Source organism: Microtus ochrogaster (genome assembly GCF_000317375.1).
Source record: "Microtus ochrogaster isolate Prairie Vole_2 chromosome 14 unlocalized genomic scaffold, MicOch1.0 chr14_random_2, whole genome shotgun sequence".
Lineage (NCBI taxonomy): Eukaryota > Metazoa > Chordata > Mammalia > Rodentia > Cricetidae > Microtus > Microtus ochrogaster.
Window position 1 is genome coordinate 6,354,144 of NW_004949097.1, and position 18,560 is coordinate 6,372,703.

Below are 18,560 nucleotides of genomic sequence, written 5' to 3' on the forward strand. Positions count from 1 at the left end.
AGATTGACTGAGAGCACTCAGTGCAGCTTGTCAAATGCTCCAGGTGTGGCTGTAAAGAATCTGCAGAGCCACTGCTTGGTGGGGAGCTTGGTGAATGTCAGTTAGGTCATGCTGGTTAATACCAACTTTCTCAAGCCTTAGTCTGTCCTAGTGATTTTGTATACATTAGCTCTATGAGTTACTGAGAGACGGGTGTTAAAATTTCCAAATACAATCATGGACACACATAATCCTTCATGAGCATTTGAATTAAATTCTCTAGATTACTACCATTTATCATTGTTCCTGACAGCACTTTCTACTCTCCTTTGCTGGATTGTGATATAGATGGTTCAGTTTTGTCTTGAGTGATACTAATACATCTTTTCTAGACTTTGACTTTTCTTTGTACCAAATGCATCTTTGTTTTTCTTCTTTTGCTTCATTGCTTTGCGTTGACAGAGGTTTCTGTCCCGCCCAGTCCCACAGTCATTCAGTTCCAAAGAAATACACAGGGGTCTACATTAATCATAAACTGGTTGGCCTATTAGCTCAGGCTTCTCATTAACTAATTCTTACATCTTAACCCATAATTCTTGTCTGTGTTAGCCACAAGGCTTGGTACCTTTCATCAGCGAGGTGTTCTCATCTGTGTCCTCTACATCTGGGTGAACCACTGCAGACTGACTCTTTCCTCTTCCCAGAATTCTCTTGTTCTCATTGCCCTGCCTCCACTTCCTGCCTAGTCACCCCACCTATACTTCCTGCCTGGCTGCTGGCCAATCAGTGTTTTATTAAAATAATACAAGTAACAGGATAAAAGGCCATTGTTCCACAGAGGTTTTGTAGGTAGGATCTCACTATGTAGACTGGGCTGGTTGTCATGTGGATGCACAGGTATGGGCACATAGATATGTGCACATATAGAGGCCAAGTGTTGGTGTTTGGTGTCTTTCTCTGCTGTTCTCCATCTTTTCTGAGACAGAGTTTCACTGAATTTGGGGATTGTCCCTTCAGCTAAACTGCCTGGCTAATGATTCCCCCCTAATTCATTGGTTTTCAGAAGCAAGGCAATTAATATGTATTAGGTCATAAAAGGTCTTTAATCTATCAGAGTTCGACTTCTGTGAGCTGTTAAAGACGTTAAAGTAAAATATTTTTAAAATGCAATCATCCCTTGGTTGCAGGAAACCCCTGAAAATCCTATTCCCTTATATTAAGTGATGTAGTTTTTCTGGAAACCCACACAGAAAATGGTATAGTTTGCTTATAATGCTGACTATAGTATGACTATTATAGAAATAGCTGTTATGTTATGTTATTTAAGTAATAATCATGAGGAAAAACATGTTTTCAGCATAGGCGCAATTTAAAAGTTAATTTTTATCTGTTGTTTGTTGCATCCAAGCTGAAACCACAAAATCCACAGATGTAGAAGACTGGTTGATGACTGACACACTGTGTGTGTGTGTGTGTGTGTGCATGTGTGTGTGTGTGTGTGTGTGTGTACGCACGTGCATGTGCAAGAATGGGTGCACACTGCTGAAGTGATCACAGCAATGAGTTACTTATGCCCTTGAAGACACTGGAGAGATGATTCTGCAGTTAAGAGAACAGCTTGTGCTGCTCTTACAGACGATCAGAGTTTGTTTCCCAGAAACCTCTTGGAGTGACTCAAAACTGCCTGTAACTCTAGCTGCAGGAATTCTCCAACTACTATGTGCACATATTCACATGCAGGCATACACATATACTTAATTTTTAAAACAATATTAAATAATTATTTTTTAAAAGAAAACTAACAAAGTATCCTGATGTTTTGTCTCTGCTTGATCATGGCCCTCTCAAAGTGGTAAATACATAAAAGTTAGACATTTTAAAAACTTTTTTTAAAAGTAAGTCTTGAAAATCAATAATATGAGCCCATGAAAGGCTTAAATTGGTGTGAAATGAAGCAGAGAACATCCTGATTTAATTCATGAAAACCTGAAATCATTTCATTCATATTGACCAACACATGTGAGTTGGAAAGATGATTATAGTATTTAAGTTTTTTTTAAAAAAGAGTACCAGACACTTCTGCCTTATACTTCAGCTGTTGTTTGTGACACAGCAGTTAATCTGATGACTGACTTGGACACAGACATTACAGTTTTTCAGGCATGTAGACAGATGAGAAAATGTTCTTACCATGTTCTTATGTTTCTGGCATCTAACTCAGGCTTTGAAAATTCTATCATATTTTAATTACGGCCAGTTGATTTCCACTGAAGCTTACATTATTCAATGATTGGAGGCATTTAAGTTCAAAAATGATGGAGAATTCTCATAAATTATTCATCAGAAAGATAATAATGGATTAAATACAATTAAGCTTTAGATTAACGTAATGAAGGCTTCACAGTGTCTGATGACCCTAAGCCATCTGCAACTTCATCGCTCTTCCTAGAAAGCTCGATCTAGAAGCACCCTGAATTATTTTACTTTCTTCATATAGACTCATATAAGTCTATAGAAAAAAAAAACCTCCAATGAAATAAACAATACTAACTTGTGCGTTATTTTAAGAAAGTGGTCCAGGATCAACAAGATGGCTCAGTGAGTAAAGGCACATTCTGCTAAAACCGCCCACCTGGAGTTTGGTCCCCAGGACTTGTATGATAAGAAAGAACTTACTCCTTCAGGTTGTCCTCCGACTTCCACATGTGTGCCATGGCATACAGGAACACATACGTACAGACAGATCCGTTAGACATCAACATCATGAACAAAGACTGGTATGCACGCACACCTTTTAAATTCAACTACATTGTTCATCGCCTATGCTTCATTCTTGAGTTAAGGAGAAAAATCCTACTAATAAATTCTAAGGTCATCTGAAACACTTCATTCTGTTCTTTTAGAATGGAATGGCACATTTTTTTTAAAAAAAATTACTTATGAAGAGTGTAAAGGAGTGCACAGGTGTATGATGGTATAGATGCCGATGGATGCCGTGTGGAGGTCAGAGGTCAACATCAGATATCTTCCTCTCCAACCTTAGTTATTGAGACAGAGCCTCTCATTGAACCTGGGGCTCATGAGATAGCCATCTGGCTAGTCAATCCCCACCAACCTCCAGAGTCCATCTCCTAGCAGTGAGGTCACAGGCATGTGTCACAACGTCCAGTTTATTTCATAGGGTCTAGGCATCTAAACGAAGGTCTACATATTTGCCAATAAGCACTACTTTGCTCATATTCCCAGCCTCCTAAGACTGTTTTTCAAATAATTCATCAGGCATCACTAAAATCCTTTTAATGCGTGCTCGTATTAAATTTATGGAATATACAGTATTTTTCAAAGCTTTAAGTGAATCATTGCTTCCTATTATTGTTATTTTTTTACTTTGTTGCTATGAGGCAGAGTCTCATGGACCCCAAGCTAGTCTCAATCTCAAGATCCCTCTGCCTCTAATTCCCCAGGGCAGGAATTACAGGTATGGACCACCACACCTAACTCATAGAAGAAGTGATTTTTAAAACACTGAAGTTTTGTTAACAGGAACACATATGTATGTTGACAAAACAATAGCAGATGTATTTGAGACATTGATTTCATCTGTGGAGAATAGTTAATGATAATATGAGTCCCCCTTCTGCCTTCATTAGGGATCTCTACATGGTATCTGTCCAATTAAATGTGAATACCACAACCAGTCTCACAAGAATAAAGGACCATGTTTATTTCTTTCTGATTCATCTTTTCTACTCCACAAGCAAGAAATAAAATGGAAACAAAACTGTAGGAGAGAAAGAGAGGGTATAAGAATTCCCACAGCACACCGCTCACTCAGCCACTCATCTAGATGAGCACGTGTTTGCGTTTAATGGTTGGGTAAACACTGTGACCAAAATCAACCTGGGGTTTATCTCATATTGAAATTTATAGCCCATCACAGTGGGAAGCCAGGGCAGAAACTCAAGGAAGTAATTCAAAGCATAAGTTGAAACAGAGAACTTTTCAAAGTCAACCTGGTCTATAGAGTTCCAGGACAGTCAGGGCTACATGGTAAAACCCTGTTTTGGAACACACACACACACAGGGAGAGGGAGAGAGAGAGAGAATATGAAGGAACATAGCTTGCTAACTCCATGTTGTACTCAGTTTGCTTTTTTATGTGACCCAGGACCACCTGCCTAAGGGTAGCACTGTCCACAGTTGCCTGGGTCCACCCACATTAACCATTAATGGTGAGAATGTCCCCAAAGACTTGTGACAGGATTGATAAGCAAACCTAGGAAACTGCCATGCACATCTCTCTGAAAAGACAATGACCCTCAAGACCTTGGAGCAGATCCTTAGGGGAATCTGAAAAGAAGATATTTTTTAGCACAGACATAATAGCTCAATTCTTGTTGTTCCCCTGAAGATCCTACAGTGCTACAAAGATACAAAGATACAGGTTTCAGCTAATGCTGAAGCAACTCTATGAGTTACTTTTCTGAAAAGTGGTGGTCTGACTAAGTTACTGGCTGCGAAGTCACTTACAAGTGATGTACAAATTTATAGCCACAAAGTAGTACGCTACACTGTACAGTGTGGATGTATAGTAGGCAATACCTAGCTGTGTGGAAGTACTCACTGTGAAAAACTTTGTAAAATGCTAGGATCACCTGACAGTTCATCTCTCAGAATGCGTCCTCAGACACCTCTGTCTTTGGAACTACTAATTCCCAAGCCATGTTAGAGAGAATGTTGGAATCAAAAGAACATGTCTATTTAGAAATAACGGTAAAGAGAAGCCAAATTTTCAGTAAAAATTTCAAGCTTTCCATTTGAGACTAAAGAATCTACAGAAGGAGGTGGGTTAAAGGTATCCATCAGTTTTCTATTGCTTTGACAAAATGCCTCGCACAACTGTTGACATGGGCCCAGAATTTCAGGGGAGTTCAGTTCATGGGCAGCTGGCTCCTCTGTGTCTGGGCTATGAGCAGACAGAGCTTCCGGATCAGGAAAGCATGGAAGCACCAAGTTTATCATCTCAACAAGTAGCAGAGGCACTTGTAACACTATCAGGCATACCCTGAAGTGACCCATTTCTTCCAGCTAGGCCCAAGACATGGAAGTTTCCAGAACTTTCCAAATTAGCACGCTCAGCGGGTGACCAAGTTTTACATTCATGAGCCGTATAAGGCGTTGTAAAAGAATTTGTGAATAAGTAATAGGGAAAAAAGTACAAAGGAATGCCTCCGGAGACGGGCAGAATGAGAGGGGTCTTCCAGGGAAGAACTTCTGGGCTCCTAAGATGACACACATGAGAAAGGTTTTACGGCTGTTGCTTGTTTTGTGATCAATTTCAAATGCAAGCCTAGAATACGTAGAGGCCGGAAGCACCACAAAAACTAAACTGATAAGGCTTCATATTACCTTTTGAGCACTTTCTAGAAACATCAGACAAAATTCTAAAAAAAAAAAAGGAGCCATGCTATTTTACTATGACCCACCATGAATAGAGTCAACCTCCCCATTGCTCAGGAGGGGTTGGACATTTCTCCAGGTTTCTGTTCAGTCTTTGTGAAGGTCAAAAGACAATCAGAGTCAAAAACAATAAAAACAAAATCCTAAGGAGAGAGATCCACAAGTCAGAGTCATGTAATGATTTTAAAGTAAAAGTTGATTTGCATAAACATAAGGGCAAAGAGCAAATGGAGAACTGCTTGATGGTGAGACAGCTGGTGACGCCTGTAATAAATTATTTGAGCTCCTGAAGGAAGAGGATGTGAGGCCAGTGAAACGGGGGAGAGGAATTGATGCTGAGAAGGAGACAGCTACACAGGAAGGAGAGTTTCTCTGCAGGACCGAAAAATCGATGTTTGCACTTAAAGCTTTTAAATGACAAGGGAAGCCTGATGCTCACATTTAAAGCACTCCTGGCTCACGCTGAAACCTGTGGTCTCCTGTCATTCGGAAAACTCCAGGATTTTTAAGGATCCTCTCAAGGACACTGATTTGGAAATAGAAACCAGAAGCTTGAGTGTGGCATTTGATGGAGGCTACTACGAAAAGGCTTTCACAGCTTGGTCACTTCAATTTATTCTTCAGGCAAAGGGAAAGGATCCCCAGACATTGTGTGAAGAAAAGTGGTGTTGTCAAATCAGTTTGAGAGTGTCATCAAATAAGCCAGTGATATACAAAACGAAGGAAGGGAATAGGTGAAAGGAGATTTAAAATGGCTGGACAGATGGCTCTGTCAATAAAGTGCTCACCTAACATGTAAGCGTGAAGAGAGGGCCAGAGTTTGATCCCCAGTACCCAGGCATGGTAGCACACACCTGTGTACCCAGCCTCCTGGCCAGCTTATGTAAAGAAAATGATGAGCCACAGGGTCAGTGCAGATTCTGTCTCAAAAAATCAAGTAGGGAACAGGAAAGGGGGAAACCCAGTGTCCTCCTCTGACCTCTACACGAATGCACTCAGGCATGTTGTCCACCCCCTTCACCATGCACACATGCACACACACACTCATGCATGTGCACAATGCATCAAATAGGAAAAATACTTCATTGATGTTTAATCTTTTGAATACATTGGAGATTAAATACTATGACATAAAATGAATAGCATAGCCCAAGGCAGTTTTTACTTCCAGTCCAGTGGAGTCACCATTATGTCTTCTGGTAGAAACATGTCTCCTTGGAAAATGATTTTCTAGGCCAAGAGAACATAACATGTAGCAACAATAAATAAAAATGTTAAAAGTGGGTCATTGGTATCTTGGTAAGAGGTCCCAGTCCCTTTTTCACCACTTGACCATGAGAACAATGAACCTGGTAAAGGAGATTCACAGTTCTATGTATTGGATGCTACATAGTAGGTATACCCCTGCTGGGGAGACTTTCCCAACTCAGCAAGGCAATATCTCCTACCTGGAGCTGTAACTGAGTCTTCAGAAGGTCACTCAACCATTCTATAAATGACAAACATCTTAGGCCATTTAGAAACATTATAAAAAGGAGTGGATTCCATTGTTTCACTTCTTTTGCTGTTGAAGTGAGTCCCGTGGTCAGGACTAGTGTTGCATGAAAAGAATAGTGCTGTATACAAATCTTTATCATCCTATCTATCCCAACACAAAGGGAACATTACCCTTCCAAAGTGGAAGTGGCCCAAATCAATATCCCTGCCACCAGGTAGCTGCTTGGTTCAGGGAATGGTGCCATTTTCAGGATTCAATAGCCTTCTCCCTTCTGGGCAGATTGGTCACACCACCATGGGCATAGCCTGGTTTTATGTGAGGCTTTTCCTAGAAAGACACAAAATAATTGTCTCTTTACCCTAGATTTGGAACCCAGACACTCCAAAGTAAAGGATGCACCAAAGTCCAATTTGGTGCACTAATGGGTTTTCACTGGGGTTACTTGCAGGAGCATGGGCTACTCAAATGCAGCGGCAAACTAAAAATCTTCACCACAACATGGGTAAAGACATATGTAAGTTCTGTTGCTGGAGCTCTCGGTGTCACTTGTCGGTGGCTCTACAGGACCAAAAACTGCTTGCCAACTACCTTGGTCAAAATCTCCTTCCCCCACAGTGGTTTCCTGCTTTTATAACAGTAGGGGAGGACCTCATGAATCTTGAAGCTTTCCCAAACATGTGAAGTTTGCTTCCTGGGCCTCAGAAACCTGGCAGCCTCCTTCCTTGGCCAAACGTTGCAGTTCTGAGAAAATTGCTATACAACATTTGGTCAGTTTGGTGAATGGAATCTTCGTTGCCGAGACCTTAAAAACCTTCATCAAACCCACCATGCCCACTTTCTTCTCGGGCTCATTGGGAAGTGGAAGAAGTAATCAGTATAAATGGATAGGGGCATCTTTATGCCCTTGACTACTAACGTCCTACTCTGATGACATCATTCTCAGATGCTAATTTGCACAGATCACAAATACATTCTTGGCTTTTTTTCCCCAGTCAAAGAATTCTATCCACACACCTCTTGTTCAAATTTCCTTTTCACCAAGTTTGCAATCATGCTCTTTCCAAGTTTCCTGACTATGCAGCCAAGCCATTGGCTCCAGCCCAGGAGCTGGTACACAAACACATCTGGCCATTTCTCCTCCCAAGCAGAGTAACCAAGCAGGTGCTCCCTGCTTGAAGTTCTGCCCACTGAATGATCTCCTTTTACAACTGTCCTTCGGAGCCATCTTAGAACTGCCCTTCAAGATGATGCCTACCGGTGGGAGAGAGCTGTATCTGCAGATCAGGCCTTGGTCATCGCTTTCTTTATTAAACAGTCTTATGAAAGTTTGGAGTAGAGATGGAACTCATTGCACATACAGGTCTTAGGGGCAGTTCCCAACAGCAATAAAAACTCATCAGGAACTCTGGTGCTGCAGGACATGAGGTCTGGGTAGGGGCAAAGGACAGGGTAGCAGGAGCTCGGGACTTTGAGCATTTGGACCAATTCATAACTACCCGGCCCACAGAGAAGGTGTAAACGACATTGATTTTAAAGTATTAAATAATATTTGTTGAATGTTATAATATATTGCTGTAAATAATCACAATAAATAATGAGAATAAACTTTCAATCTCTCGTATTTGATTTTTAAATCATTTTTCAGTTTAAATCATATGAATATTTCTCACTGAGTTCTTTACTAAAGGCCCATTTCATCAAGATCACAGTGATAAGATCCATTTTCTCTAAGTTATTTTGTTTTTGAAAATGGTGGACTCACTCTACAAATGGTAAGTTAATAAACAAAAAATAATAAATGAAAATAATAACCAATAAATTTGAATAAAACGCAGATGTTCCCAAACAATCTACAGACGCTGGCCACACTTTACAAAAAAATAAATAAATAAATAAATAAATAAATAAATAAATAAATAAATATAAAAAAAACCCTGATAGTCTTAATATATAGTTAGTCTCTGTGCACCGAAAATCATTTTATATGGTATGGGAACTTAAAAATAAACACTGGGGACTGCAGGGGAGGAGCTGGTAGGAGGGTCAGAGAGTCCCAGTTCAACATTGCTGTCCAGGCAGGCCATTCAGCAAGCATACTACTCCACTGAAGACACTGTCTAAAAATATTCTCTAATATGCTTGGCAGTCACTTAGATCATAAATTAATTGTAGCCACTTAAAATCTTGTGGGTGTATTCTGATTCTATGTTGATCAAACTTCATGCGAATGTGATATCATCATAGATGCCCCTGGATCATTAAAGGATTCATCTTACTGTTTGGGCTGAAGTGTGTTAAATTTGATATTTAAAAGATTCCTCAGTACTGTACATCTTCTCAAGATACTTAATTTTTATCATCATTTGTGACTGATATTCATCTCTCTGTAAAAATACAAAATTAGATTTCAATCTAAAATATAAGCTGTAATTGATGGGCTTTTGAATTCTATTCTCTCACATAACAATTTTAGATAGAAAATATCTTTGACAATGTGGTTGAAATTATTTTTTAGCAGCCAAGTATTTTTCTTCCTTCCTTCCTTCCTTCCTTCCTTCCTTCCTTCCTTCCTTCCTTCCTTCCTTTTTTCTTCTTTTCCCTGCTAATGAACCAGAGTAGCGTTAATGACTCCAGAACCCAGCTCTGGTCTGGCCACTTAGTATCCAGGTATTTGTTTTCCTTGATAGTGATACCACTAATATTTATAGCCATTCTTCTTTGCAGCATCTTCCAGATGGCTCTGCGCCCAGTGCCCATGTTGAGATGTATCTTTTACCACATCCCAGAGAAGTTCGCAAGAGGAAAACAAAGTCTGTTCCAAAATGCACTGACCCTACTTACAATGAAATTGTAAGTATGCCTTATCACTTGTCTAGGTAGTTTGTCTTTTCTTACCAGGGTTTGGTTTGGTTTGGTTTGGTTTGGTTTGGTTTGGTTTGGTTTGGTTTGGTTTGGTTTGGTTTGGTTTGGGTTTGTTTGTTTGTTTGTTTGTTTTTTGTTTGTTTGTTTGTTTCAGCTTCACACACAAGTACGGAGAACTTTTGGTAGTTGGAAGCATTGTTCCATAAAGGAATCATGTTGTCGAAAATAGTCCTACCATGCCAAACAATGTTCTAGATGCTATGGGAACCGGAAAATACAGATTCGGCTATTAAAGTTCTGATAGGCCAACCTCCAGCAGGCACGGAAGGGCCGTTTTGAATACTAACACTTTCCCAGTATTTTCCATTGTATTTTCTCTCCCAAGTTCATTTTATTCTTTTAAGCCTTATTCTGGGGCACTTGATTTTCTTTACCTAATCATTCTATCACACACCCTTGTGTGAAGAACAGTGAGTCTCCTAAAATCTTTTGACAAAATGAAAAAGAAAATATAAACATACAAAACATAAATCAAAGCTACAGCATGCTGCAGATAGCACATCCAGTCTTCGGGTTTCTTTCTAAGATGACTTCCCTTCGTTTGTTCTCTTGGACCTCCTCCTTTCTGACATGGTTGTTTGCCTGCTTGTTCTACCACACAGTCTGCTCAGAAATCCCTGAAAACAAAGGCATCCTCCCTTGCTATTTCAGCTGTTTTGTGTTTTGAGGATAAGTCATACTATGCAGTCAAGGCTTCACACTAGCAGGTATCCTCCTGCCTCAGCCTCTCTGAGTGCTAGAATGACACTGTTGAATCATATCTCAGCCTTTGTGAGCAACCTTTAGTTCCCTTACTACCAGCCCCAAACTCTCATGCCATTGACTTATGCAAGCTGTTCTCAATGCACTGCTTTCTTTTCACCCTTTAATGCTTTGCTGTGTAGATTCTCACCTTTAGTGGTAAGGCTTCACTCAAGTGGTATTAGCAGACTCCTGATGAATAAATGCAATGAGCCCTCAGGCTCTTCTCCCACTGCAGGTGCAAACTGTCAGTAAGGTACCCTGATTCTTGAAGCCACTCTGCCTCCAAGTTCCACTTTTTCTGAATGCTCTTTCAACTTTTTTCTCTGACCATCATCCTGTTTTTACTTGTTGCAAATTCTTCCTCTTAAAATGTTTGCAAAGGTTCCATAGTCCACCCTGGTCTGCCTCCCCTTCAAAAACATCCTTCAGTAACCCAAGGATCTGCATACAGAAATTGAATCAACCTTTGATGGAATAAAAATGTCTGAAAACTGTGTGGGTAGCAACTCCAAATTCCATTTTTGTCAGAACTTCCTAAGAATCACCGTGGCACAAGTGTGTTTCTTGAGAAGTTACAAATGAGCTGCAGATGATGACAGTGCCCAGGGTGAGGCACACCGGCTACTCCTAAATTCTGAATGTTTTATTCCCTTGACCTCCTTGTCAGTCTCCATGGATGCTGAAGGATGGTGACAGAGACTCATAAAGTCTGGATACACTCCCAAGTGTTCTATCACCATCACAGTGTAAGCTGTATCTGTACTGATTCCCCAAACCCCAGCTTTCTCACAGGACCCAGACTGACCTGGAAGTTGTTTTTCAGTCATAGATAACTGTGTAGCTCTCATCCTCATGCCTCTACCTCAAGTGCTGGGGTTACCGGTATGCACACCACACCTGATATCTCTAAAGGCTGGACCTGCGCCTCGTCCTCTTTGCTGGAGCATGTCATGTGAAGTTCTCCTGGGCACTTGGAAGACAGGCTTGTTTCTCTGCCATCTCAAAAGATGGCCTCTCCTAGGAAGGGTAGGGGATTAGCTTTTATTCTTTGACAGTCTTGAACATGTATATATTTTATAACTCAGTGTGTCCAGTTAGTGCAGTCTACATGCACACAGGTATGGGGCTATCCATTAGAGTGACCACACCACCCCCAGAGGGACATGACTCCTCTATCCCAGCAGCCCCTCTGATTGGGGTGGGATCACCTGAGCCTATTCCTCATTAGTGTTGGAGTATTGACAGGGCTAATTGCGTGTAAATTCAAAAGATGCCTCCTAGTGACACCGCCTTCTCACTCACACACACGCTCACCTACGCACAAAGCTGTGCGGCTGTGGCTAGAGCATTGTCCGACTCTTGAATCCAGTCATCTTTTTCTCTCTGAGGTCCCTGTGCAAAGTTGTTCTCCTACTCCTCCAAAATGTTGATTTTTGTTTGTTTACAGACAGAATCTCACTATGCAACCTCAGCTGACCTAGAACTGGCTACATAGACCAGGTTGGCTTTGAACTCACAGAGATCTACCTGCCTCTACTTCCCAAGTGCTGGGGTTAAATGCTTGTACCATCAGGACCAGTTCTGTGAAATAGTTTTATTAAATCTTCTACATTTCTTCCTAGGGTGTTGCCCAGACATAGTCATCACTCATTCATTTAAATTATTTGAAGTTTCCTTACTTCCAACTGATGGCCAAAATTTTAAATGTGATATTCACATCCTTTAAATTTTAAGTCAGTAATTTTTCCTCTGTTTTCATGTGGAAGAATATCATCAAGTGTTCCTTTCTTTTTTTATATTAGTGTGCAGTCAGAAAAAATAATGCAGATCTCATGATCTTTTCTCCAGTGTTATAGCTAGCGTAGTTGTAGTTTGTATTGACAGCAGGAAGTTGTCATTGGTATGATCCAAATAGCTCATTCTAACTTTAGCATCCCTGAAAGTTCCCTTCTGTAGGTATAGATGTTTAGTTCTGAGCATTGGTTGAGTCACCGAGTTGATTCCACAGTCAAGGCACAGAACAGAGATATCCAAGACTTACAAAGACCACCTGTCTGTATCTGACCGGGACTGAATCTCTATCCTTATGAATTTATCATTTTAAATGTTACAACAATGAATTTGTATAATTTATAATATTTGGAATTGGCTTTTTATCAGTTACTTTTTCTCCTGGCTGTGACAAATACGTAGATAGGAAAAGCAACTCAAGAGAAAGTTTGTGTGGGCTCACGATTGGAGGATGCAGTCCATCATGGCGAGGAAGGCATGACAGCAGGAACTCTGGGCAGATGGTCATGGTGCTGCCCACGTTCGGGGTGTGTCTTCTTGCCTCAGGAAACCTAGTCTAGAAATTCCTTCCCTGGCATGTTCAGGGAATTGTTTCCATGGTGATTCTGAATCCCAGCAAGCTGGTAACTCAGAGTCACTGCCAAGCCTTTTTAGTCACTGTAACCCATACTGAGTCACCTAAGAGTTGCACATGGTCCTGATGACCCCCTCCAGCCAGTCATCCCACTCTGCCCTTTTCTGCTGCTGTGACCTGTGAGTACTGAGCCCTCCCGCTCTTATACTTCGTAACCTTTAGACCTAGCATGTAAATTTCCTGAGAATAGGGAAATGTCTCCTCTCCCCTCATATCTTTAATACTTAGTGACTTCAAAAAGCTTTGTCTTTAAATATTTCAAGTAGTTTTATAAGTGATACTATATATGTACATGTAAACAGTAAGTAAAGCATTAGTATGTAAACATGCATTATATATGTGTGGATAAAACGTATATAAAGCATTAGTATGCATGCATTATATATGTGCATAAACTGTATATAAAATATTAATATGCATACATTCATTATATGTGTGTGAACTGTATATAAAGCATTAATATGTAGACATGAATTTTATATGTGTGTAAAATTTATATATAAAGTATTAGTAAGCATACATGGATTATATATGTATAAACTGCATATAAAGCATTAGTATGTATCCACATATTATTTATGTGTGTAAAATTTATATAAAGCGTTAGTATGTATACATGCATGCCCACAAGGGATTCTCTAAATCGGTAGAGATACTTTGGTGTCTTATTTATAATGTCCACTCTGCTTACAACTAAAGATACATGTCCAACAATATGGAACCTATTTTTTTACTTGAATACAAGACACTCATCCTTACTATCAAGAAGCTTTCCAGACACCCTGTATTAAAAGAAGACTGGAGGTATTCCTCAATAGTTAAGAGCACTAGCTGTTCTTTCAGAAGATCCATGTTTATGTCCCAGCACCAAAATGGTGACTCACCCTGTCTGTTACTCTAGCTCCAAGTGATATGACTCCCTCTTTTGTCCTCCATGGGCACTGCACACATATGATGCACATACACATTTGGGCACACACTCATACACACAAAATATTTTATCTAAAAATAAATGGATTCAGTGGATGGTGCTTAGGGAACAATATCTGAGATGCTCTTCTGGCTGCCGCAGAAACTGTAAAACACACACACATAAGCAAATCTATAGCTGTTGCAAGAGAGAGAGAGAGAGAGAGAGAGAGAGAGAGAGAGAGAGAGAGAGAGAGAGAGAGAGAAGAAAAAAGGATGAAAGAAGAAAGGGAAGAATAGAGGGAGAAAGGGAGGCAGGAAGAATGAATGGACAGTAGGTCTCTACAATGCAATTCAGTGTTTGCAATCTAAGGAAACACATAACAAAAAGTCACTAGACAGTCAGTATTATTCTAATAAGTTGGAAGTTAAGTTATCAAGAGCTTAATGGATTATAAAATCAGCAGTAAGTACATATGTGTGAAGCATATTCTGTAATTCTTGGTGTGAACATAAATTTTCTGATGGTTTTGAAATACTCCTAGCTCTTCCTAAATCTGTGACCTAGTGATACACTACAATTCCTTCAGGCAGCCGAAGCCAGCCTAAAGTACAAACACACAGTGTTTGTATTTTGTACACATTTTAAAAGACTAACAAATAACAGAGTCCACACTTGCACGACCCAGTGTGCATGGAATCCAACCCAGCAGAAACCTGAAGGAACGTGGGCATCAGAGAGCAGATCAAGGCTAGTCTGGGGACAGTGAGAGGCTAGTAGAATTTAGAGAGCCACAGACAGAAATAGGTCACAAGATTCCAGGTTTTCTCGTGTCATGTTCTTCACCTGTATCAATCCAGCGACACTTATAAAAGATGCACAAAACGTACATTCAACTTTACATCTGACTTATTTTCTCCTGCCCTCGACTGTGATAGATGATCCAGTTTCTGTGATAAGCCTCTGCTTTATTTCTGTGCATCATCAAGGGCAACCTAATGGATGTCCTTAGAGGAGACCCGGTGCTCATTAAAGGGCTCAGAGGCTTCTCACATGGCACCCACGTGTTTTAAATAGCTCTGCTCTTCCACCTCATCTAAAGCGTGCTCGCTGCATCAGCCACTCACTACAGCTGGGATTCCTCTAACCCCCAAGGCCTCGCAGCACACTGTGAGTGAGAGAAAAAGACCTTGGTCTCATCTTTCGTCTTTGTGTAGACCTGTCAGAGACACAGAAAGGGGATAAGATGCTGCATATCAATGTCTCACCAAAATTTTCACTAAAATAATTCTTCCTTTTTTTTTTACTCATAACCCCCCAGAGGGAGTCCTAGTTCAAGGAGTCCGTCCAGTGGCAGAGGCACAACCCTTCTATTAACAAAGCTTTGGTTCAGGGACCGGCTTGTCTGTTTGACACTTCCCAGCATGCATTTCAGCAGGTTTTGCCAGCAGTCTCTGTGAAGTCCTCCTTTGTATGGAAATCCCATGGTGCCTCTGGGTCAGGAGCAGGCTGCTTAGGGCATCATCCCGACAGCTTTGAGAAACAGAGTTGTGTGTAATTCTAGCCCTTATACCATTGTTCTTTGTGCTCAGCTGCCTCTAACATCTGATTAAAAACTGTCATTGTTAAAGGATTCATAATGAAGGTAGAATTTCTACCCTGTAACAGAATAACATGGTTATAGTCAATGTTCCTACAGTGTCCTGTTTGGGGAGTATTATCAGAAACATTCTAAAGGAAGTGCTAGAAAGGACAGGGCACGCATGTTACATGCTTTTTCTACCTACAGCTCTCTTGCAAAGTACCTAAAAGACGGTGAGGGTAAAAGGATCGTGCTCTAGGTCCAGGCAGCAAGCCGGAACCATTCATTCATCATTGTCATTCTGTCTCCCCCTTCTTTCTTTTTCTCTCAGTGTGTGTGTGTATGTGTGTCTGTGTGTTTCTCTGTCTGTCCGTCTGTCTGTGTATACACATGTGTACTTATGTGCATGCACATCTGTATGCATGTATGTATGTATCTTCCAAGTCATGTGCTGGGTGAGATTGCTTGTTCATTTCCTGGTCGCTCAGACTCCTGAAATTATCACACAGAAATCTGTGTTAATTGCAATACTGTTTGGCCAATAGCTAAACATATCTAGCTCTTACATCTTAAATCAACCCGTCTCTATTAATCTGTGATCACCACAAGGTCATGGCCTACAAAAACATCTTTATTCATTAACCAATAAAGAGCAATACATATACAGAAGGACCTCACACACCAGACACCACTGCATCCCATTACACCTAGTTTTCCTTCACATGGATTCTGAGGACCGAACTCAGGTCTTTGTCTTGGCTGCTGAGCTATCTCCCCAGCCCCAACTCTTCTGATGTTCACAAGATGAGAAAAATTGTTTGTCACATTCTTCAAGTTTCAGAGGATTGGTCCAGCCTAAGACAGGGCTCCCCTAAATTACTGTCACCTGCAACTCCACAGTCACCTTCACAAGAAGACAAAGTTCTCCAAAGAATAATGTTTCAGGATACATATTTTCATTCAATGGCAGGTGCCTACATATGTAAATAATATTGAAGCCCAGACAACATATAACTTATCCAGTCTCAGATGTGACTGATCCCAAAGCCCAGGACCACTCCACCATAGGACACTGTATCCCCTCACACTTCTTTGCTCTCAGGGGTGCTGAGCTGGCTCTCCTCCCTGATAGTCTTCCCACTAGCACAGACACACTGATCTTCTTTTTATTACTCTCCCACCAGAATCATGAACATGCACGGTAGCATTATTTATTAGGCCCTTGTGTCAAATAATGCCAGTGAATGCCTTTATATGAATTAATAGAAACTCATTACACTCTAAGATTTCTATTTGAGGTGTCAATTCCAAGCCCACAAATTCTGTATTTGTCAGAGTAACTGAAGATTTGCCTCTTGCTTATGGGTAAAAAAAAAAGTATGTATATACTATAAAACTTAATTAAAAAATATATACTGTTTATTCAATTTATAGCAAGACATATTAAGTCATTTGGTGAAAACATCATAAGAAATACATTCATCTGTGTTCTTCTCTAGCATGACCACCAACTATTCATTGCATGGTAAAAGAGTATTTTGAAAATCAGCACTGTGGATACTCAGAAAAATTAAGAGCTATATACCATCAATGCTATAACTTTGGTCACTTTAAAGAAATGATTTGCATTACTGAGGCTAAAATCTACCAAGTAACCTAAGCTTTGTATGTCCTAGGGTTTACATTTGGTGCAGAAAATAGCAAATTTCAAAATCACTTCCTGAGACTTCCTACTTTCTGAGTACATGAGGGAATCACTTCTGTCTGGAAGAATATTCTTTAGCCAAGTGATGCCAAAAATATCCCTCTATTAGTGTATTTGATAGATATTTTAAGTTTATTTATGAGTGTCGAATATTTGGCATAAAGCTTGCATTATTCATTCATCAATTATTTTCTACAGTGCTTACAGGCTAGTGTTCACAGTTGATGAGAGATTCATGTGAACATAACTTATTGCTATATTTTGTTGAAAAATTCTCTTTTTAGAATTGATTTGTCTGATTCAGAGAGTCCTTGAGCCATACCTTTCCCCGGACCCACTGCCTGGAATTGCGGCACTTCTCTTGTTCTGAAGGACCAGTGTCTGTTCTCTCTGTGGACAGACGAGGAATTCACTATTGAAATGTTACAGAAAAGAATGGGGAGAAGAAGTCAGAAAGCTGAAGGGGGCCATTGTGGAAGGAATAAGGGGCTACTTACCCTGAAGTTCTAGATAGATTTCTGGGCAGCACTGAGCATCCAGCTACAGTGGAAGAACATGAGTTTCAGGGAGTGAATTTGGGGGATGTTTGAAGCGTTCTCTAAAATCCTTCATTATCCCTGAACCCCACATCTGGCTTGGCATACTTCAAAGAGAAATACTAGAAAAGTGAAGATAATTTTCCACGTGGAATGGAAGTGTAGGATGTAGTAGCTGGATGAGGAGACTAGGTAACATCGCTTTCCATGTCCTGTGATGGAGTTAGTTTTTACTTAATAAGTAAATTTTTGTCTAGGAGAGAAAACAGGTTGATCTTGAACCAAATGTCATTGATAACTTCTATTTATTCAATACCAAGAAAGAAATCATGAGCAACACATGTCATAAATGAATTACCTTTGGGGCCTCAACCCCAGTCTTTAATGATTACATCAGGGATGACAAAGGGATACCAACACTATGCAATTCCTCAGAAACCCTATCTACAGGCACAGGGGAGGCCACCCAGCTCTCTGGGGACCTTCCTCTCAAGCTGCCTCCTGTTCTGCATATATAGAGAGACCTTCCTTCTCCCTTGTAATGTGGCTGTAAACAGCAAATCTGTAGAACTGTGTCAAACTCTTTCTTCTAAATGTGTTGTCACACGTTTCCCTGACAACCACTTCAGCATTCCACTCAAGGCCTCCCTTCCTTTCACATCTCATAATTAACATCTTCATCCATACCCCACTTTCAATGTTTCTTGGCCTCAACACCTCTGTCATTGTAATGACTGTAGTACCCTGAGTTTTAGAAAGCAAAGTTGAAAAGACTTCACTGGAGAAAAAATAAATCACA

The 18,560-nt window shown here is 40.4% G+C and overlaps 1 protein-coding gene across 1 annotated transcript in view; it reads left to right on the plus strand.

Annotated features, from left to right (window-relative positions):
- Positions 1–18,560, plus strand: part of Pik3c2g (phosphatidylinositol-4-phosphate 3-kinase catalytic subunit type 2 gamma) — a 361,584-nt gene that overhangs the window by 341,499 nt on the left and 1,525 nt on the right. The window contains exon 33 of the mRNA XM_005364544.1: positions 9,662–9,787. Coding sequence (XP_005364601.1) covers positions 9,662–9,787 — 126 coding nt within the window. The remainder of the gene's footprint in view (positions 1–9,661; positions 9,788–18,560) is intronic.